The 22223-nt window shown below is 37.6% G+C and overlaps 1 protein-coding gene across 1 annotated transcript; it reads right to left on the bottom strand.

Moving 5' to 3' along the window:
• Positions 1-8141: 8141 nt before the first annotated feature.
• LOC114758372 (putative receptor-like protein kinase At4g00960) lies at positions 8142-11914 on the bottom strand. Its single transcript, XM_028947424.1, has 6 exons — positions 11113-11914; positions 9623-9741; positions 9188-9398; positions 8834-9071; positions 8588-8738; positions 8142-8494 (listed from the first exon to the last, which is right to left on the bottom strand). Exons 1-6 carry the CDS (start codon positions 11912-11914, stop codon positions 8162-8164), a joined length of 1854 nt encoding a protein of 617 aa, XP_028803257.1. The 3' UTR covers positions 8142-8161.
• Between the last annotated feature and the right edge of the window lie 10309 nt (positions 11915-22223).

Below are 22223 nucleotides of genomic sequence, written 5' to 3'. Positions count from 1 at the left end.
CTTCTTGTTGTTTCTGGTGTTCATCTCTCCTTTAGCTTTATGATTATAATGACTTGGAATACTCGAGGTGCCGGTGGCGCCTCTTTTCGACGTCTTTTATCTGATCTTATGGTTCGTAATAATGTCAATATTTTTGCACTTCTAGAGTCGAGGCAGGATGGGGAGAAGGCAGGATTAATAGCTCGTAAGCTTGGTTGGCCGAATAAATTTTTGGTGGAGGCTAGAGGTTTTAGTAGAGGCATATGCCTCTTTTGGGACATGAATACTGACTTTGTTGTTCTATCTTCAAGTGACCAATTTGTTCATTGCAAGGTGAGGAATGGTAATGGTGATGCATGGTTGTTGACCTTTGTTTACGGTCATCCCAATACAATTCTTAGAAGACAGTTATGGCAGTCCCTTCATAATATCTACAATGCTTCTAATATGAAATGGGCTGTGGCAGGGGATTTCAATGCTGTTGCCCATAGTGAAGATCGTTGGGGGAGGGGCAGGCAAGGTAACTCTAGGATTGATAGGTTGTTTCGTGCTTGGATTACGAGCTGTGGCTTGATTGATATTGGTTTTAGTGGGCCTCGCTTCACCTGGGGGTATGAGAGGAGTCAAAGCAGGATTGACCGAGTCTTTGTCAATGATTTATGGCATATTGCTTTTCCCAATGCTACTGTTGTTCACTTGCCCAAGTACAAATCCGATAATTGTCCGGTCCTCCTTAAGACTGACAATTTCACCACTGATCGTCCTAATAATCGGCCTTTCCGTTTTTTTGCTCCATGGGTTCTTCATGATGAGTTCCATAATTTTGTCAAGGAGAATTGGTTACCACAACATGATTGGGGTGCTTCAGTTTTTGAATTTACAAACAAGCTTTTGACTTGGAATAAGGAGGTCTTTGGAAATATCACATGAAATAAAGAGAAACTACATCGGCGACTTGAGGGAGTGCATCGTAAAATTGCGTCTACAGGGCCAACCATGCATTTGGAGAAAATTAGAAAGGATTTGTGGCACGAATTGGAAAACATTCTTAAGCAAGAGGAGGTAATGTGGCTGCAATACTCACGATCTTCTTGGTATATCAATGGGGATCGTAATACTCGGTACTTCCATGCAGTTGCTAACGGACGACGACGACGTAACAAAATTGAAGCTCTTAAGCTTGATAACAGGATGTGGTCTTATGATTCAAATGAAATCATGAACATGGGAAGCAGGTTTTTTGAAGAGCTTTATACAGAATCTGGCTCTCTAATAGGATCTCTTCACTTCTCTTGTACTTATCCGGCTATTGAGGATAGGCATCTGCAATGTTTAGGGAGGAATATTGATGAGAAAGAAATTAAGCAGGCTCTTTTTGATATGGGGCCCCTTAAGGCTCCGGGACCGGATGGCTTAAACCCCCTATTTTATCAAAGCCAATGGAATACTGTAGGGGCATCTCTTATTTCTATGGTGAAAGAAGTTTTCAACAATCCTCGCTGTGTTGAGGATATTAATGGCACTCAAATTGTCTTAATTCCTAAAATTGATCATCCACAGACTATTCGAGATTTTCGACCCATCAGTTTATGTAATGTGATTTATAAGGTGGTAACCAAAATCATCACAAATAGGCTCAAGCCCATCATGCCTCTTGTGGTGGCGCCTAATCAATGTAGCTTTGTGAGAGGGAGACAAAGTTCAGATAATATTATTTTAACTCAGGAAATCATACACTCCATGAGAACTATAAAGAAAAAGAAGGGTTTTATGGCCATCAAAATTGATTTGGAGAAGGCTTATGATCGTGTTCGATGGAATTTTATTTTTCATTGCTTAGCAGAACTTAAGGTTCCTAATTATATAAGAGACGTCATCCATTATTGCGTGTCCACTCCCCATATGCAATTACTTTGGAATGGGACTGCTGCTAAGGAATTTTGCCCGTCTCGTGGGGTGCGACAAGGAGATCCTATCTCCCCATATCTCTTTATTCTTATCATTGAGAAACTGGGCCATCTTATTCAGAGTGCTGTTGATGATGGCGACTGGCGCCCTTTTAAATTAAGTAAAAGAGGTACGCCAATTTCTCACCTATTTTTTGCTGACGACCTTATCCTATTTGCTGAAGCGGATATGGAGCAGGCTGGAGTGATCAAAGCTATTCTTGATGATTTCTGTGACATTTCTGGACAGAAGGTAAATGCAGGTAAATCACGGATTTTTTTCTCAGAAAATGTGAACCATAATAGGTGCCGCGAGATTAGCACGTTCTTGAATTTTGCACCTTCTTCTGACTTAGGCAAGTATCTGGGTATGCCTATTCTCCATAAGAGGGTGTCAAAGTCTACGTATAAATATATTCTAGATAAAATGGATTCTCGCTTATCGAGTTGGAAAGCCAATACTCTTTCGCTGGCAGGTCGACAAACACTGGTTTCGTCTGTAGTTTCGGCCCTGCCGACTTATGCCATGCAAACTGTTCCACTCCTGAGTGCGATCTGCAGTGAAATTGACAAGCGCTGCCATAACTTTATGTGGGGTAGTGGGACTACGTCTCGCAAAGTGCATCTGGTTTCTTGGAACAATGTTTGCCGTCGTAAACAGGATGGTGGGTTGGGGCTCCGTCATGCTTCTCTCCAAAATAAAGCCTTCATGATGAAACTAGGGTGGTCTTTAGCTACTCGTAGTGATTTACTTTGGGTGAGGTTTTTGAGTGAGAAATACAAGACTGGTGAGGATATTGTCCCAAGAGTTGAACGGAAGAGGTTTGAGTCTAGCACCTGGAAGGGCATCAGATATGCGTGGGAGAAGGTTAGCGAGGGGTTGGCATGGCGTGTTGTGGATGGTCGACGAACACTTTTTTGGAGAGATTGTTGGGTTCCTCATCTAGACAAATTGGAGAGCCTTGCTATATGCGAGATCCCAATGGATTACTTGGAATGGAAAGTGGCCGAGTGCATTACGGCATCTGGGTCGTGGGATTGGCAGAAGTTCAGCGAGTTTCTACCCCCTCAGGTCTTGGAGGCCATACAAAGAGTACGTGTGAATGCTACAGGGGGAAACGATACACTAGTGTGGGGATGGTCTGCTGATGGAAGCTTTACGACTAAGTCAGTGTATGGACGTCTCTCTATGATTCACCCTCCTGTTCATAATAGGAACTTATGGCAGTCTGTCTGGAAATTACGAGTGCCACAGCGTAACCGCATGTTCATGTGGCTTTGCTCCCATGATCGTTTGCTCACGAATGTGTCGCGACAGCGACGTGGGTTACATTCTACCGGGCTATGTGAAGCTTGCTATGAAGCACCTGAAACCATCCTTCATGTGTTGCACGATTGTTCCACTATCAGGCATGTCTGGACCTCCTTGCTCACCGGGGAGTGTTGGGATTGATTCTTTAGTGAGTCAATACTTACGGAGTGGATTGGGTGGTGCTTGTCCCAACGGGCCTTGGTGGAGGGCTATGAGTTTCAGTTATGGTTTGCAATTCTTGGAAGAAACATTTGGTTGAGGCGAAATGATCGTATCTTCAAGAATATTGCTTGGAGAACTAATGATTTACTTGCACGCACTAGAGCCAATCTTTCTTGGGGCTCCATGAATTTATCGCAGAAACAATCCTCTGTGTTTACGAGTGTCGGGTGGAGACCACCTCCGGCTGGGTTCGTAAAGATTAATGTCGACGGATCACGGAATCTAGCATTGGGTCTTTGTACTTGTGGCGGAGTGTTAAGAGACCATAATGGAGAGTTCTTGCGGGGCTTTATGTATAAGGTTGGGTATGGTTCAATCCTCATGGCAGAAGCTTGGGGTGCACTTTGGGGATTGAAGTTAGCTTGGGACATGAATTTAAAGAAAATCATTGTTGAAAGTGATTGCTGTGATCTAGTTCGTACAATCCAGTCTGAGATACCTTGTGACCATCCGGACTATGGTGTTCTTGTGGAAATTCAGCGGATGATTGCAAGGGAATGGGAAGTTGATCTGGTTTTCTGTGATAGAGAGACAAATAAGGTTGCTGACGCCTTGGCCGCTGAAGCTTGGACCATGTTGACTAATTTCCATGTTCTTTCCTCTCCTCCTGACAGAGTGGTTGCCTTACTGAAGATGGATGCAGCGTTTCATTTGCATAATGTTGCCCCTGTTAGTTAGTTTCTGACTGTAACCTTGTTTATCAAAAAAAAAAGTACACTTTTTAAAAAATTAAAGCATTAAATTAAAATTTTATATAAAATTAGAGAACCAAAAGTGCAATTTTTGCCGTATTATATACATTGCCCAAACAGATAACGAGCATACATTTTTTAAATATTGAGATCCATATATATACAAGCACATTGGGATCCATTTTTCAAACTGTTTCTTACTAAATTATTCCTGAGGGATCGTAGCCTTGCAACTTGCACATTATAAAAGATGATGCCGTTGACATGCAAGGATATAGCGGTGGCATATGGTGTTTTTGGGAAGAGGGTATTGACTTCCAGGTTTCCATCTGAACCGATCAGCTTATGCATGGTGCAGTACTTAGGGGACACACCGATGAATTCTCCATTACGGTGGTGTGTGGTAAGCCTCTGTTTGGGTATCATCAGAAGCTCTGGGATTCTCTTCGAATGATTGGGCCAAGCATCTGGATGCCTTGGTGTGTGATAAGGGACTTCAATGCTACCTTAATTACGAGCTGGTGAACACTTGTCTAAGGCTGTTAAAGGAGTCATGGCGAACCCTTTCTTTAGAAATGGGTTATGGACTATAAGTTCGAGGATCTTGACTTTTATGGTCCCTCCTTTACTTGGAATAACCAAAGTTGCTTTGGCCATATTGATAGAGGGGTGGTGAATAAAGCATGGTTGGACAAGTGTAAAGATGCTAAAGTCTTTCATCTGCCCAAATACAAATCGGATCACAGTCCGTTGTTATTGAAGGCATATGATACGAACAGGGAAACGCGACGGCAAGAAAGGCCCTTTTGCTTTTTCACTCCTTAGGTGACTCATGAGAGCTTTCATGACTTCGTTAAGAGCTCTTGGGATAACAGTTTGAGTTGGAACTCTACGGTGGAGGCCTTTACAGACTGTGTTGTTCTTTGGAGCAAAGAGGTCTTTGGGCACGTTGGATACCTAAAAACAAATTTTGCACAGGAAGTTACAACACTTGGAACAAGGTCTGAGTTTGAAACCGGGTCGTGTTGACCTTTTACAGGAGAGAGAGGAGGTTTGGAGGAATCTGGAGGTTTATTGTTGCAGGAAGAGGTCATGTGGCTACAGAAATCAAGGTGCAACTGGTACTCTTTCAGTGACAAAAATGCAAAGTATTTTCACTGCATAGCTAACAGTAAGGGGAAAAGAAACAGCATTGAAGCTCTTAAGCTTGAGGATGGAGAGTGGTCGTATGACTATGAAGAAATTATGAAGTCAGGAACTCAATTCTTTAAAAACTTGCATAAAACTGAGGGGGATCAAAATGTGAAGGTCGTTTTTGACACACACTTTCCGACACTTGATGCAGACTCGCTTAGTAGACTAAATGAACAGGTTTCTTTAGAGGAAATTAAGAGAGCGTTGTTTGATATGGGGCCTCTAAAAGCACTGGGTCCAGACGGTCTTAACCCACTCTTTTACCAGAGTCAGTGCGAGACTGTGGGTCAGTCAGCGGTACAAATGGTTGCTTCAGTTATGGAGCTGCCGGAGACTATTAGCTCAATAAATAAGATTGATATTGTTGTTATTCCCCAGGTGGAGACGCCCGAGACATTTAGGGAGTTTCGTCCAATTAGCCTCTGTGATGTGATCTATAAAGTTATTACTAAAGTTATTACTAATAGACTTAAAGGGATTATACCAAAGATTATCTTTCCTAATTAATGTAGTTTTGTTCTCGGCCGGCAAAGTGTAGATAACATTATTTTGGTTCAAAAAATCATACACTCTGACTTGCAAACAGGACAAGAAATGTTTTATAACTCTTAAAATTGATCTTGAAAAAGCTTACGATCGTCTATGGTGGAAATTTCTTTTGGAATGCCTAGAAGAGTTGTCGTTACCATCATGGATGGTTAATCTCATTAGAGAATGCATATCTTTGGCGTCCATGCAATTAGTTTGGAACGGGGAAAAAACTTGCTCGTTAATCATCATACGTTATCTGACAAGGTGACCCACTATCTCCATATCTATTTGTTATTGCAAAGGGGAAATTAGCTCATATGATCCAATCTGAAGTTGCTCATGAAGTTTGGCTCCCCTTCAAATTAAAGAACGATGGAGTAGCAATATCTCATTTATTCTTTACTGATGATTCAATTTTGTTTGCCGAAGCTAGTATGGAGCAAGCGGGGTTGTGAAGGTATGCCACGATGATTTTTCCATGGTGTCATGTGAGAGGGTTAACGCCGCAAAATCTCTGACCTTCTTTTCGTCTAATGTTAACCGCACCTAGCAAAAAAAGATCATTGTATTTCTGGGCTTCACCCTTACAAGTGACTTGGGAAAGTACATTGGTGTTCCGTTACACCATAAGAGGGTCTCAAGGGGCACTTATCATCACATTCTGGACAAAATGGATAGCAGACTGTCCAATTGGAAGGCCTCCTCGTTGTCTCTTGCTGCACGAAATACACTCTTGTCTTTTGTTGTATCGGCCATTCCGTCGTTTGCCATGCAAACCACTCCCCTACCACGTACGGTGTTTAAGGATATCGACAAGAGATGTAGAGCTTTTCTGTGGGGCAGTAATAATCAGGAAGCCTCACCTTGTTGCATGGGATGGCATGTGTAAACACAAAGATGAGGGCGGCCTCAGAATTTGAACGGCTACGAAGCAAAATAATGCTTGTATGATGTTGGGATGAGGCATGATTAGAAGAAGAGATGCTCTCCGAGTTAAGTTCTTGCGAGAAAAGTACAGCGAGGATGTCGTCCCTAAGATTAAAAAGCGTAGAAGTGAATCACAAGCTTGGAAAAGGATCAGAAATAATTGGGAGAACATGTGAAGGGTTTGGCTTGGAACATAGGCGATGGCTCGTAGGTTAAGTTTTCGAGTGACAGGTGGCTTACTAATCATGAACCGCTGTCTTTAAAGACTTTGGTATATGATATGTTGACACCGTCGGGGGGCTGGTGCTGGGACAGTTTCAAAGATCTTTTGCCTGTGTCTATCTTGAGAGAGGTGGATAAAGTCAGAATAGGCAGTGAAGGTCTTTCTCTTGATATGCCCAAATGGAGGTAGTCCAACAACAGAGAATTCACTCTTCGGACAGCGTATAACAGTCTAAATGACCAGGTAGATCACTCCCAATCTGGGTTATGGCGCAAGGTTTGGAAACTTAAGGTACCACAATGATGTAAGACATTCCTATGGCTTTTTATTAGAGGATGCCTCTTGACTAACTCAGTTCGATGCTTAAGACGTTTCACATTAGATGAAAGGTGCACCTTCTGCGAGAATGGCTTCATCGAGATTTCTTCGACTTCACCAATGTCACTTTTTTGGGTTAAGTGGAATATTTCTCAAACTATGAACCAAGATGGAGTTAGATGGGGGATATACTTTGCTGTTGCTTGTCGAAATATTTGGTTCAGCTAGAAACAAAAAGGTCTTTGAGAATGCTATGGAGGTAAGAGTTGTTTTAAAGCGACGGCCCTGGCTTGCTTAGCTTGGACTAACCTGGAAATGAAGTCCCTATAAGGTTTATGTGAGCCTAACCCGAAGTGGCACCCACTGTTGGAGAATTGTATTAAGATTAACATGGATGGAGCCTATAGTGCTGCTATGACTAAAGCGGCTTGTGAAGAGATATGTCGCGATCATACGGGGAAACTATTGCGGGGCTTCATGGTTCATTTAGAGCCTTGTAGCAGTATCTCCATACAGAGCTTTGACCCCTTTTTTAGGGAAAAAAATATCAATGAAAGTCTTCGTTGGGTCCTTCTAACCAATAAAACTTTTGAGCAGAAAATTTTCGTCAATTTTTTTATTAGTTGTCACTACAATATTTTGTACAATAATCTTGCTTTAAGTGGCGTACTCAAGATTTCCACACGCATTTTGAAACCATTTACAACTAATTTATCTCCTAATAACACAAAGCTTTAAAAAGCTAGGTGTATATTTATGAGTAGTATAACAAATTTCTCAAGTCCCTTGGCTCCTACATATGCTTGAAAATGATGATCTAGCGAGGAAATTGCTCTGTAAAAGTAAGTTCATTTCTCGATTCTTCAACAGATTGATCTCCAGATGATGACGATGGAATAATCTTAATACTTGGCATGCTTGTCCAATTATAAAAGAATGGTTCTGAAGGAATTGGGATGGTACAGGAGGAGCTACTTAGCAACGTAACAATGGAAGCCATTGATGGCCTATGAGCTGCGTTTTCTTGAAGACATAGTAAACATATTTGGATGCATCTCATCATTTCACTTCTTGAAGATCCTTCTTCTTCAATCAATAATGTTGGATCTGCAATATTTGAATACATTCCTTTACTCCAACTTTTCCAAGCCTGTAAGAATACTTTGTTTAGTTGCAGAACCCAAAAAACAATGAAGAATGATTTTCAAACCTGATTCAAGTACTGATAGAGGGAAATACTTACAGCAGTTCCTATATGCTCTATGTTCTCCCCATTGTGGAATTCACCATTCTTTTGACCACTTACAATTTCTAAAACCAATACTCCGAAACTAAAAACATCTGACTTTGTTGAAAAGATTCCATGTTTTGCATATTCTGGTACCATGTATCCACTACATGTGCATATCAAAAGATGATTAGTATTTAAACTTAATTAATCTAATAATAGCTCTAGCAATAGTATATAATCTAGAATATATAAACTTACTAAGTCCCACCAATTGTACTTGTGTTGCTTTGAGTTTGATCGACTGCAAACAACCTTGCCATACCAAAATCTGAGATCTTAGCATTCATGTCTTCATCTAAAAGTATGTTGTTTGGCTTTAAATCACGGTGAATGATCTGTACTCGAGAATCTTGATGGAGATAAAGAAGACCTCGAGAAATGCCTTCTATAATTTTGACACGCTTTTGCCAATTTAAACATGCTCTCTTGATTGGATCTGCATTATGTCATGGACAACACATTCCATGATTTAAAGTACTAATCTAGCTATTGAAGTTTAACATGATACTAATATTTTAGAAATTTAACCTCTCCAAATATTAGCTATCATACCAAAAATGAAGTAATCAAGGCTTTTGTTAGGAAGGAACTCATAAACGAGAAGCCTTTCTTCTTTCTTGAGACAAAAACCAACTAGCTTGACTAAATTCCGATGTTGTAGCCTGGCCATTAGCAACACTTCATTCTTAAACTCCACATCACCTTGGCCAGAATTCCTGCTCAACCTTTTTACAGCAATCTCTTGTCCATCATACAACCTACCCTGGAATTATATATTAAAAGAAAAAAGCGCACACACAAAACTAGACCATTGAGTTTGAGTAACGCAATGCATGGGAGGAACCTAAATTTATTGTTATTTCTATAAAACAATTTAGTCATATATTCCTTCAATTCTAAATATAAAACCCATTTTATATTATAATTTACATTATAAAATAGGTCTTATATTTAAAATCGAAATGGTATCTTCAACTATTATCTTACCAAGTAAACGGCTCCAAATCCACCTTGTCCAAGCTTATTTGCATCAGCAAAATCATTTGTTGCCATTCTGATGGTTTCAAAGTCCATTTGCAATGAGTCGGCAGCATCATTAGCTTCAGCTATATAAACATGGATGGTAGTATAGTACAGGGAGTTATGATTAGTTATTAATAACTATATATCAACTACATATGAAAATAAGTTCCTCTAATAACTAATTTGAAAAATGAATAATAATTTTTCGACCTTGAAATTGGACAATAATTATCATTCAATCTTAAAATTCAATATAAAAAAATAAAGTATGTATTTTGAGTTATTTCTGCAGAATATACATACGTTTTTATTTACTTTCAAAGTATATATTTTAATCTAAATTTAATTTTTAACAAAAATAGCATTAATAAAAAAAATTGGTGATTTGACTTTTCAATAAAATATAAATAATTAATATATGTAATTTAATGAAATTTTTGGCAACCGTTTATTTAGTTAAGAAGATACATACTTGTATGGAAACATTTTCATATGTTTCATGTTATAATATTATAAACATGAGACGTTGACTTGCTTCCAATTTTATTGGGTCGCCTCATTGGTTTTAAATATATTACAAAGATGAAGATGAGTAAGGTGAGTCCTGCGGTGAAGGCAACAACCACGGCAATAACAATCCTTGATGACTTGTTTCTCTTTCCTGCACAAAGGAAAATTTGCACTTGTATTTATGACAAGTTGATCCTGATAAGTTAAATTCAATAAATTTTCCAAAAGGAAATAAAAGAAAAAAAAAGAAATAGCTTTGATATATGCCTTTTAAAAGGGTTAGGATATTTTGAAATGTAAGTCCCCGTGAATTATAAGGGGTAACAACGGTGAATTATGACGGGTAACAAACGCCACTGCACAGGCATATTCTCATTCTCGTTGGAAATCTGTTTGAGATACTATTTAGTATTAGTTGTGAACTTTCTTAAAAATGGGAATTGTAATATTGATTCCCTATGTTATAAGAGCTTGACCTCTTCTGCTAAACTCAACCCTTTTTAATTGAGACAAAATTCTTTTCACAAATTTTTTCTTGTTCATAATATAAGAAGTCTTCTAGAAGAAAATTTTAATCCAAAATATAAGATGTTGACAAAGTAATTAATAATAGTTTTTCACTTTTACCTCTTATTACATAGGGGGGAGAGTTTTAAATGCAAGAGAAAGAGGGGAGAATTTTCCAATCACTTTCTTTAATAAAGATAAAATAAATAACTTTTATCAATCGAAAACATATTTAATGACTTTCCTAACTTTTTTGTTTTGTGAGAAAACATAACCAACTTTTTATATTATAGATCGAAGGGAGTATATACAGTCCAAAATTATTTCTCCACAACTAATCCAAACACAAACTCTAGGCAGTAATTTTCAGTTTTAGAATTATATTTTCTTGATCTAGTTTAATTTTTTTAAAAAAAGCCCTGATCATATAAGTTTACCTTGTTTAGAGGCAGGATGAGGTAACGGTGACTGCACAAATGGTTGTGTATTATTGTATGCAGAAGCGTCAAAGAAGCTATCGAGTCTAAATCTAATATAGCAACTGGGTGGGACCACCTGACCACCTCTCTTTCCGTCACAACATTTAGAAATATCAGAGATTTCCCCGCTCAGGCAAATGTCACAATCCTTGTTTGACAAGTCCGGCGTGCACTGTGCAAGACCGTACATGGTTTGATTGCCCGGACCACTAACATTCGCCACTGCAAACTTTCGAAACGAGTCTCTAGAAGCAGCCCTTTCTCTCAGATAACTCATCATCTGCATCAACACATTCTTGAACTCGTCTTTCTCCAAAGCGTCGGAGCTGTCTGACGAATTGTAACTCGGTGATGTTTCCATCACACCAAATATCAATCGGTTTGAGTATCTCAGAAAACAGATGTCATACCACCCGATCGCTTCCCTCGCATTAGGTGAACATACTTGGAGAATAATCACCCTCGAGTCTTGGATGCAACTGCGGCAATCTTGTCCACTAATGTCTCCTCGGCATAGTCCGATGACGTAAACTTTGTCGAAGTTGTTGCTGGAGGAGAAGTTGTAGAAACCATAGTCGATTTGTGTGTTGTAAGACATGTTTAGTAAAAGGCTTCTGAGGTTGGATCGGAAGGAACTATTGCTGTTAGCAGGGCTTTCACCACAGACATACTTCAAGAAGTCTTGCTGGGCGATAGTGCCATGATGAGAAATTAGGGTTATTAGGCAAAAGAGAAAGAAGAGAAAGGAAACCCTAGGCATGGTTATTGTACGTGATTTCTCTGTGAGTAGAGATAAATAAACTAGGTTTCTGTATAATAGTGGCGCACTGAGCCAGAGGATTACTATTCATTTAAATAGAGGGTTAGAAACCTAGAATGTACAATGGTGTGACACGTATACAGGACTGAACAATGTAAAAATATCTCCGTACAAAGAATAATAAATGGACTCTATAACAATTGGGCTTTGGACTCTTTTTATGTATTGGGCTCTATAGTCTTTGTCTTAACAGGCCCCCTCAAACTAGGGATGGGTAACTTCGAGATCCCTAGTTTGTCTCTTAAGGCCCAAAAATGTGAATGAGACAAAGGTTTAGTGAAGAGATCTGCCACTTGCTCAGAGGAAGGTACATAGCACATAGAGAGTTTGTAAGCAAGAACCCGGTCCCTGACATAATGCACATTCAGCTCTATGTGCTTTGACCGAGTGTGGAAGACTGGATTTGAGGCGAGAGCAGCGGCGCTAAGGTTGTCGCACCAGGAAATCGGAGGCTCCCTCAGATGAAGTCCAATTTCTTGCACAAACGCTTGAATCCAAGCCAGCTCCGTCGTGAGATCTACAAGTGCTTTGTATTCGGACTCCGCACTGGATCGAGCGACCACCTTTTGCTTCTTCGCTGACCATGAAATTAGAGAGTCACTGAAGTATACGCAGTAGCCACCCATGGATTGTCAGTCATCAGGACACACAGCCCAGTCGGCGTCGGAAAATCCTTGCAAGGTAAGATGATTGCTCGGTTTAATATGTAAAGCCATATCCTTTGTTCCCTTTAGATACCTGAGTACTCGCTTTAAGGCTTGCCAGTGAGTGCTTATGGGTGAACTCAGAAATTGACTTAGTTTATTCACTGCGAACATGATATCCGGTCTAGTGTTGACAAGATATTATAGAGCTCCAATCAGTTGTCTGTACAGAGTAGGATTTCTAAGTGCGATTCCGTCATCTTTGGTGAGGTGTCAGTTCACTACCATAGGTGTAGGAACCGTTGAGGAATTCTGCATGCCACTCTTAGTCAGTAAACTTGCAATATACCTTTCTTGTTTGAGATACAGACCAGTATAGTCTCTGTAAGCTTCTATTCCCAGAAAATGATGAAGTCGGCCGAGATCTTTCAGGGCAAAGTGTTCGTTCAGGTGCTTGACAAATAGATTAATTAGCTTGCCTGAGTTTCCTGTGACAATAATGTCATCTACATACACGAGCACAAACATCACATTTCTTTCATGCTTCAGGAAGAACAACGAAGAATCACATTTAGAGTGTAAGAAACCCCAGCCAACCAAGATAGATTTAAGTTTCTCAAACCAAGCTTTGGGAGCTTGTTTAAGACCATACAGGGCCTTATTCAGCAAGCAGACGTGATTTGGGAATTTTGCATCCATGAAGCCTTCAGGTTGCTTCATAAGTACCATCTCCTGTAGGTCACCATTTAGAAAGGCATTATTTATGTCAATCTGCCTGATTTGCCAATTAAAGGTGATTGCTATTGTGAGAACAAATCTGAGCGTGGGAGCCTTTAGGACAGGACTGAAAGTTTCATCAAAGTCAATACCAGGATTCTGTTGAAATCCTTTTGCAACTAATCTGGCTTTGTGTTTTTGAAATGAACCGTCTACATTAAACTTATTTTTCAAGACCCACTTGCAGTCGACTAGATTCCCTTGACCTGAATACGGAACAAGCTTCCATGTTTTATTTTTGATCAAGGCATGAAATTCTTCTTGCATAGCTTTCTTCCATTCCCTGCTCTTTGGAGCTTCTTGTACACTACATGGAGTGATGTCCTCTACTTGTTCTGTCATGACAGCACCTATGTATGGCATTTTTGGCTTTGATATTCCAGCTTTGCTTCTACTGATCATAGAGTGTTGATTTCTGATCATTTGTTGTTGAATGTTCGAACCTGATTCACTTGAATGTTCATCATTGTTTCCATGGCTTATGGAAGAGCTGGCTTGTGTTGATGGATTTTCTGCCATATTTTCAGGTGTGATGCCAGTGTAAGAATATTGAGAGTTGTTGTCAGCAGTGGGCTGTAAGTTAGGAGGAGAAACAACAGCTGGGAACTGGCTATCTTCAATGTTGTGACTTTGGATTTGCACTGGTTGTGGAGCAGGATTCGTGGCTGGACAGATAGTAGGAACTCCAGAAAGCAGAGGTTTAAAGAAACTCTGTGGATGAATTTCCTCTATAGGTAACACCTTCTTGTTTATGAAACCTGATGCAAAAGGAAAGTCAGTTTCATTAAAAACTACATGTCTGGATAGGTAAATCTTTCCTATAGGACTTAAACATTTGAAGCCTTTATGATCATTGCTGTAGCCAAGAAATACACATTTTGTGGTTCTGAATTGAAGTTTATGTTGATTGTAGGGCCTTAAGCAAGGATAGCATGCTGAACCAAAGACTTTGAGTCTGTCATAATCTGGATGCTTGCCAAACAGCCGAAAATGAGGTGAGATTCCACCCAAAACAGCAGAAGGTAGTTGATTTATTAGTCTTGTAGCAGTGTGAAATGCTTCCCACCAGTAAAATAGTGGCATTTTAGCCTGTGCAAGTAGGGTTAGGCCCATTTCTACTATGTGTCTGTGTTTTCTTTCTGCTCTTCCATTTTGAGGGAAGGTATGAGGACAAGAATGTCTGAAATGAATTCCTGCATCTTGCAGAAACTTAGAAAAACTTCTGTATTGTCCACCCCAGTCACTTTGTACAAGTTTGATTTTGCTGTCAAATTGATTTTTTGCAAAGGTTTTGAACTGAACAAACATGCTCAATGCTTCATCTTTGGTTTTCAATGGAAAAATCCATAAGTGTCTACTGTAATCATCCAGAAATAGCACATAATATTTGAAGCCATTCAACGATGTGATAGGTGCAGGACCCCATAAATCAGTGTGTATCAGTTCAAGGGGTTTAGAAGCATGAGATAGAGAAATTTTAAATGGCAATGATTGAGACTTTCCATATCTGCATGATTCACAAAACATTCTTTCATTCTTGCTGATGTTCAAATTACAATCACTAATGATCTGATTCAGCACCCTATCGCTAGGATGTCCAAGTCTACAGTGCCACAAAATTCTATTTGAACTAGGATTCCTAAGTGCTGAAATATCAGCTTCTTCTTGTTCAGCCACAAACACTACATCTACGCTTCCATCCTTCCTATGCCTTGAAACTTTAAACATTCCACCATCACTTGGCAGTCCTTTCAGCATTGTTTCCCCCATTTCTTGTTCCTTCACAAAAAATCCAAGTTTATTAAAGACAACATCTGCATCATTATCACAAGCTATTTTGTAGACACTCAATAGATTCTTCTTAATTCCTGGTGAATAAAGAATATTGTTCAGCTTTACTGTTTTGCCTGGAATATTAGAGATTGTAGAGGAACCTGTTTTTTCAACATTAAGTTTATCACCATTTCCAACAATAATTCGCATCTTACCATTTGGAGCAGTAGGATTATCAATTTGAGTAATATCACTGGTAACATGGCTTGTTGCTCCACTGTCCAGGTACCATGCATCATCATTCACACTTTCAGGAGTGGCCCAGTACGCAGAATGGTCAGAGTTTGAAGCAGGACCACTACTTGAGGAGTGGTATTTTTTCTTATCACTGGCCACAAAGGTCCTGTCAAATCTGTAGAAACATTTCTCAGCTTCATGGCCAGGACGACAGAGCTGACACCTAACTGGTTCATTGTTGTGATCCCAGCTGTTGCCACGTCTGCCTCTTCCTCTGTTTCCACGGTTCCCACGGTTTCCACGCCAATTGCCTCGTGGGGTAAATCTTTCTGACTTAGCATAGTTTGCAAAATTTATGGAGATATTCATTTGAGAGAACTGTTGTAGCTGATCCATTTTGCTTTCGTAGGTGAGTAGAGATGATTGAAACTCAATCCAAGTGAGCTCATTTACTTCCTTGCTCAGTTGGACTACTATGGGGTTGTAGTCTGCATCAAGTCCAGCAAGAACTTGGATGATCAAGTCAAGAAGTGTAACAGGGCACCCAGCTATTGCAAGTTGCTCAGAGATATTCTTCATTTTTGCCAAATAATCTGCCATCTTCACTGTACCCTTCCTGGTACGCTGGAAATCAAATTTCAACATAAGAACCCTTGACTTAGTTGCTACTCCAGCAAGTTGTTTGGCTGCATTCCAAAGTCCAGCAGCTGTGGAGACTAAGACCATCTGTGAGGATACCTCAAGCGTCATTGTGTTAAGCAGCCAGCCAAAAATCAACTGGTCAGCAGCCACCCAGTCTTCAAATTCTAGGTTCAGAACCTATTTGTCAACAACAGTGACAAATTGGGGTGGACAGACTTTGGAGCCAGTAATAAAACCTTCCAACTTGTGACCCTTGATGATAGGTAGCACGTGAGTCTGCCACACTGTGTAGTTAGTCCCATCCAGCTTGACGGAACACACTTGGCTGAGAGTTGGACCGGTAGACCCCTTGGGAAGGGCAGAGGCATTTGCCAGAGAGGTTGCTTCAGCTGTCTTGTCGGAGGAGGAAGCCATGGCAACTAGCCCAAAGGCTCTAGTACCAAGATAAATAAACTAGGTTTCTGTATAATAGTGGCGCACTGAGCCAGAGGATTACTATTCATTTAAATAGAGGGTTAGAAACCCTAGAATGTACAGTGGTGTGACACGTATACAGGACTGAACAATGTAAAAATATCTATGTACAAAGAATAATAAATGGACTCTATAACAATTGGGCTCTGGACTCTTTTTGTGTATTGGGCTCTATAGTCTTTGTCTTAACACGTAGTAAAGGTAGGTTTGAGGATTGTCTAACTGAGGTCTGTAATCTTTTCTTTTCTTTGTATTTAGGTTAGAAGATGGTACCAAGTGTAATTTGGGAATTGAGAGTGACAATGCCCAAACTTTACTTAGAACGACTTGTAGTCATCTCTGGAGTCTAGACTTCTTTCCGTTCTATCAAAAAAAAAATCTCTCGAGTCTAGATTTTTCAGGGTAATTAATTTATCACACAAAGCGTTACAAGAAGGAGATATGAAAATGAAGACACCCCCACTAAATTAGAAATAGTAGGCTACAATGATTTTTCTGGACGTTTAAATTCTTGTTGAAACAAAGATGGCATTGATTTTTTTTTTTTTAAAAAAAAACCTTTAGTCACAATCATGAATAGCCCTATACTCACCCTATTACATTACCCAATTTGCTAGCCTTGTAGCTCTCTGTGTGTGTATGTCCTCTTCCCTCCTCTTTCATTGGATTAATATTTAATAGTCTAGATTTTAATTTTTTATAAACCATTTATAAAAAAAATTTGAAAACATTTAGTGCATTGAAAAACCATTAGAATTAAATTTTAACATAGTTTGTAATTTATTATTTATTTATTTATATTTTAATAATAGTTTTAAGAAAATTAAATGTGAACTGTTAAAATATTAAGTCAACGAAAGAGAAGGGAAGAAGATGGGGAGAAAATAGGAGAGGTTCGAACCGTCCCAAGCCATGGAGAAAAAATCATTTACAATTGCCTCTCTCCGACGTAAAACCATGGCGTTTGGGCGTTGAGGACTATGTCCTATGGGGAGCCGTAGCGACAGAAGATTTTTGGGAAGCCTTGTTGGTCTTGGTGCCAGAATTAGGGTGAGGAAAAAATAAAGTAAAACAAAGGAACTAGGCTTAGCCATGGTAATTGTTAAGGTCAAGGTACTAAAAACAAAATCGATTAATAAACTGATGAAGACAGTAATTTAAATTATGATGATTTACCAGAATTAGACCAATCATAATTAAAATAATATTCATATCAAGAACATTAATCCATAAGTATATAGAATATCCGTGTATAAATTATGCATGATCCAACAAATGCCATTTCAAGCTTAATAAAAGACAAAATCTAAGCTGATCAATCTATCCAAAATTTGGGTAGGTTGGTCAAAAAAACTAGTTTATTAGTTCACTAGTCAGACTAAGCAACCTGGGTTAATATGATGATGATTGTGCGTATTTTCTATGCACCTACTGAAGCGATAGTTAATCATACTCTGAAAACCATTAATCTTATTATTTCAATTGATATGTAAACTTAATTTTGCCTATGATTTGTTTTGCTATGTCTCGTGTGTATTGCTTACTGTTCTCTTCTCTTTTTTTTTTTGCCTTTAATCTAGTACCGTTGACTGCCCTTGCTTCGTTTCTTTGAATGATATTTTCCTTTCCATTCGGAAAAAAAAAGGGCAGTGGGATATGATGTTTGAGAATTGTCATTTAGCAAAATGATGACTTGTTGGTCAAAAGTAAACTAAAGTGTGGTTAGGGATAATGATAAAGTTCCAAACTTAATTAATGCGACTTTTACTAGTCATTTTGAGTTTAGATTCCTTTCGGGTAATTAAATAATTCGTTACTTCCACATTAGTCTATAAGAATAAAAGGGTAGGAAAAAATAGATGCCTCACTGTGAGAAATACGGCACAATATGATGTTTACGCACTTTTAAAGTCTTCTTCACTATTGAAAGAGAGGCGCAAAGATAGCAAGCACTTGGGGTAATTAATAAATTCAAGCCTTGCGTTTTTTCAGCCTCTTCTTCACTACAATTGAAAGAGACGTACAAAGATAGTGCGTGGTGGCTGGCCTTTGTATATAAGGGAAACGAAAATCTCATAGTACAATTTTTTTCTTTTTGTCATTATACAACATAAGATTAAAACTCAATCAATAATTCGTGATTAGGTTTAGAGACTTGACATTGGAGTCTTCTCATAGAGACTATACAGTTCCCGATTGGGTGGTTTAATTATTAATTAATGGGTGGAAGAAAAGATGCCACCAATTATTAATTAATGGGATGACTAAGTCCAAATTACCTAATTGGATGGACTTGTCACTTTTCACTGAGCCTTGACTTATTGCAAAGGTTGTGTGGGTTCTTGTTTTAGCCGTACAGAGACCATGTCTCTGTGGCTTAATACAGAAAGGGTGCCACTAGAATTCTTTTTCATGTCTTGGCTCTTCCACTTATATACTCCATCAGTTCAAATCATATACAATCTCTAAAAGGATTACATTTTCAACACTTCAGTGGGTGCAAGAAAAAAAATGAGGGAGTGGTTGGGGAGTTCGACAAATTAATTAAATTACTTATAGCGACCTTAATTCAATCATTTCAAGTTTATTCTTTTATAATATAAATAATTAACTTCTCTTGCTTTATTTATAAGTTAATCACTTCCAACACGTTTCATCAAAACAAAAATAATAGTAACAACAACAACAACAATAATAATAATAGCTCGTTAACTATGCCTTGAAAATAAATGAATGTAGCTATAATGAACTAATATTTTATACTATGTATGCTCCTATTTATAAGCTTTGAATTTGAAAAAATATTTAGCCTATTTTATAAATTTCAATTTGGGTTTATCTCAACATGTAATGTATTTTTTTTTTAGTTTTACACTTAATTATTTATTATCTCTCATTTGTCATACTTTCTCTCATTATCTCTATATATTCTCTCTCATCATTTTTCTTATTTATTATAAGGCTATGTTTGAAAATAAAAGTTTATTTCTTACTTATTTATTGTTTTTAACTAATTTTAGCAATTTTTTGGTTATACATTATTTGAAGTTTGCCATAATGACGGGATGGAGTAAATAAGTTCGAGTATTACTGCCAATATAAAAAATTTAGTAACAACTCATTCTATCATACTAAATACTAAATACCGAACACTTCACGAAAAAATGATAACAATCACAACAATTTCGTTGACTAGTTGCCTTATTGCTTTCATTATCATCTGAAAAATTGCTGGTGGACCAATTACGGGTATGTGGAGGTACAGTGTTTCCGTTTTGCCTTGCGTCCTACGTCTAAGGGAGCTGTCTCATCTCATCAACATGTATTTTCATATCGGAAGAATCTCTCTGAGATGAAAAATTACGCTACCTTGCTTATATCAATTCATTCCTCAGGTCTTCATATATCATTGTCCCAGCATTAGTAGGGTAAAAAGACTACATTAATTTAATGGGAAGAAATTAAGCTTGGTGGACCCATTACAGGTATGCGGGGGCACAATGTTTCCGTTTTGATTTGTGAAGTCAATTTTCTTAGATGGAAAAACCATTATGCCTTGCGTCCTACGTCTAAGGGAGCTGTCTCATCTCATCACCATGTATTTTCATATTGGAAGAATCTCTCTGAGATGAAAAATTACGCTACCTTGCTTATATCAATTCATTCCTCAGCTCTTCATATATCATTGTCCCAGCATTAGTAGGGTAAAAAGACTAAATTAATTTAATGGGAAGAAATTAAGCTTGGTGGACCCATTACAGGTATGCGGAGGCACAATGTTTCCGTTTTGATTTGTGAAGTCAATTTTCTTAGATGGAAAAACCATTATGCCTTGCGTCCTACGTCTAAGGGAGCTGTCTCATCTCATCAACATGTATTTTCATATATTGGAAGAATCACTGTGAGATGATAGAAGAAAATATACATACATATTATATATCATTATAAAAAAAGAAAATAATTACATCAAATTCTTTATGTTATATCCATTATACCAAGTTTTTTAATGGACATAATCTGTATCGTATATATGTTTTCATATGGGTTTAATAGTTTAATGAAAATGCTGGTAAAAAAATAGTTTAATGATAATATTTTAAAAAAAGTAGACATGGCTAAATTTGATTGAAAAACTTCACATAATGGACATAAGGAAAAAAAAAACTTAATGTAAGTATTGTCCTATTAAAAATTTCAAATAGAAGAGAATAGTTTGAATCTTGTCTTTATTTGTTAGGAAAAATTACAATTAGGTTCTACCCAAGGGAATTACATACAAACAAGTCTCTTTAAATCATGAAATTATTTTATAAAGTCCCAAGAAACTTTTTTGCAATAAATTTTATTTGTTTAATTACCAAATTATCTTTCTTTTTTTTTAAAGTTTGCATTAATAATTGAAAAAGCAGTCGTTAGCAACTTAAAATGTATGGATTAACAATTATCACTGCAAGTATTGACAATACATTTTTTTAACATATCACAAAATCTAATATATGAGTTGTCAATACCTTCCTCAATAGTTGTCAATCCTTACACCCTAAGTTGTCAACCATTGCTCTTTCAGTTGTCAATGCAAACTTTAGGGGGAAAAAAGGTAATTTGGTAACTGAACAAATAAAATTTATTACAATAAGGTCTTCAGAATAATTTCATGATTTTAAGAGACTTTTTTATATTTAATTTTCTTGGATGGGACCTAATTGCAATTTTTCCTATTTTTATCCCAGAATTTGTCATTCAATTGTTAAAATATTTTTTGATAATTATATTTCTGATTATCTTTTTTAAGACGCACGAGATTTCTCCATTTATATTTAATTAGCTGTCAATTTTGTTTGGAAATTGACATGAAAGGAGAGGAAAGAGAGTCTCATCTACCTTCGAAGATAATTGCTCATTTCCAGATTATCACCTTCTTGACATTTCTTTCCAGGATGCTGGCATTATTATTGGTTAAAATATATATTTAGTCTTTTAACTTTACGTAAGGTTTCAGTTTGATTCCTTAACTTTCAAAAGTATACTTTTAGTCCTTTAACTACAAAATTATTAACAAAAAAATAATAACATTAAGCCTTTGAATGCTAATAAAATATTACCAAATGCTAAGCTATATTTTGGGGGGGGGGGGAATAAAAATCAAGTTCTAGACTCAATTATAAGTAGTGAAAGGTTTGTCAATGCAATTTTTCTCTTAACATTTCATAAGAAGCTACTTAATATATAAAACTCTAATTCACATGTTCTAGCTTATTTGTATAAACACTCTTTAATTTATTTAACTATAAATGATTGAAAAGGTATTAACAAGTAATTAGAGCCTTGAGTTCGGCCCAAAAAAAAAATAGAGTCTTGAGTTAATTTAGCAATAATTGCATTATACAAATAAATTAAAGGGAAGCTAATTATAGTTTTTATGAAATGCTAAGGAAATCATCACCCCCAACCTTTCACTTCTTATTTTAGAATGTTATTCATTTTGTTATTTTTATCTCATATTTTAATTTATCCTTTTATTTTGGCTTAATTCAAACTAAGGGGTCCCCTTTACTTTCGGTATTTATCAATTATATGAATAAAATAAAACTCTATTGTTCGTTAGTTGTATGTATTATCCGATACACACACACACAAACCATATCATAATTCACAAAAGCTAATCATGAGATATAAAACCACTGCATATATGTTTTTACTCC

The sequence above is a fragment of the Neltuma alba genome, unplaced genomic scaffold, assembly GCF_004799145.2.
Source record: "Neltuma alba isolate B1F8T4 unplaced genomic scaffold, ASM479914v2 tig00010690_pilon, whole genome shotgun sequence".
Lineage (NCBI taxonomy): Eukaryota > Viridiplantae > Streptophyta > Magnoliopsida > Fabales > Fabaceae > Neltuma > Neltuma alba.
Note: the sequence above shows the minus strand (reverse complement) of the source record. Positions and strands in the feature narration are given on the sequence as shown.

What these genes read in the sequence shown, in the direction of transcription:
- LOC114758372 (XM_028947424.1), bottom strand. Translation starts at nt 11,914, where the DNA reads ATGCCTAGGGTTTCCTTTCTCTTCTTTCTCTTTTGCCTAATAACCCTA. An exon ending in GATTTGGAGCCGTTTACTTG is followed by an intron (nt 9,399 to 9,622) that starts GTAAGATAATAG and finishes ATATAATTCCAG; the next exon opens with GGTAGGTTGTATGATGGACA. An exon ending in TAGAGCATATAGGAACTGCT is followed by an intron (nt 8,495 to 8,587) that starts GTAAGTATTTCC and finishes GTATTCTTACAG; the next exon opens with GCTTGGAAAAGTTGGAGTAA.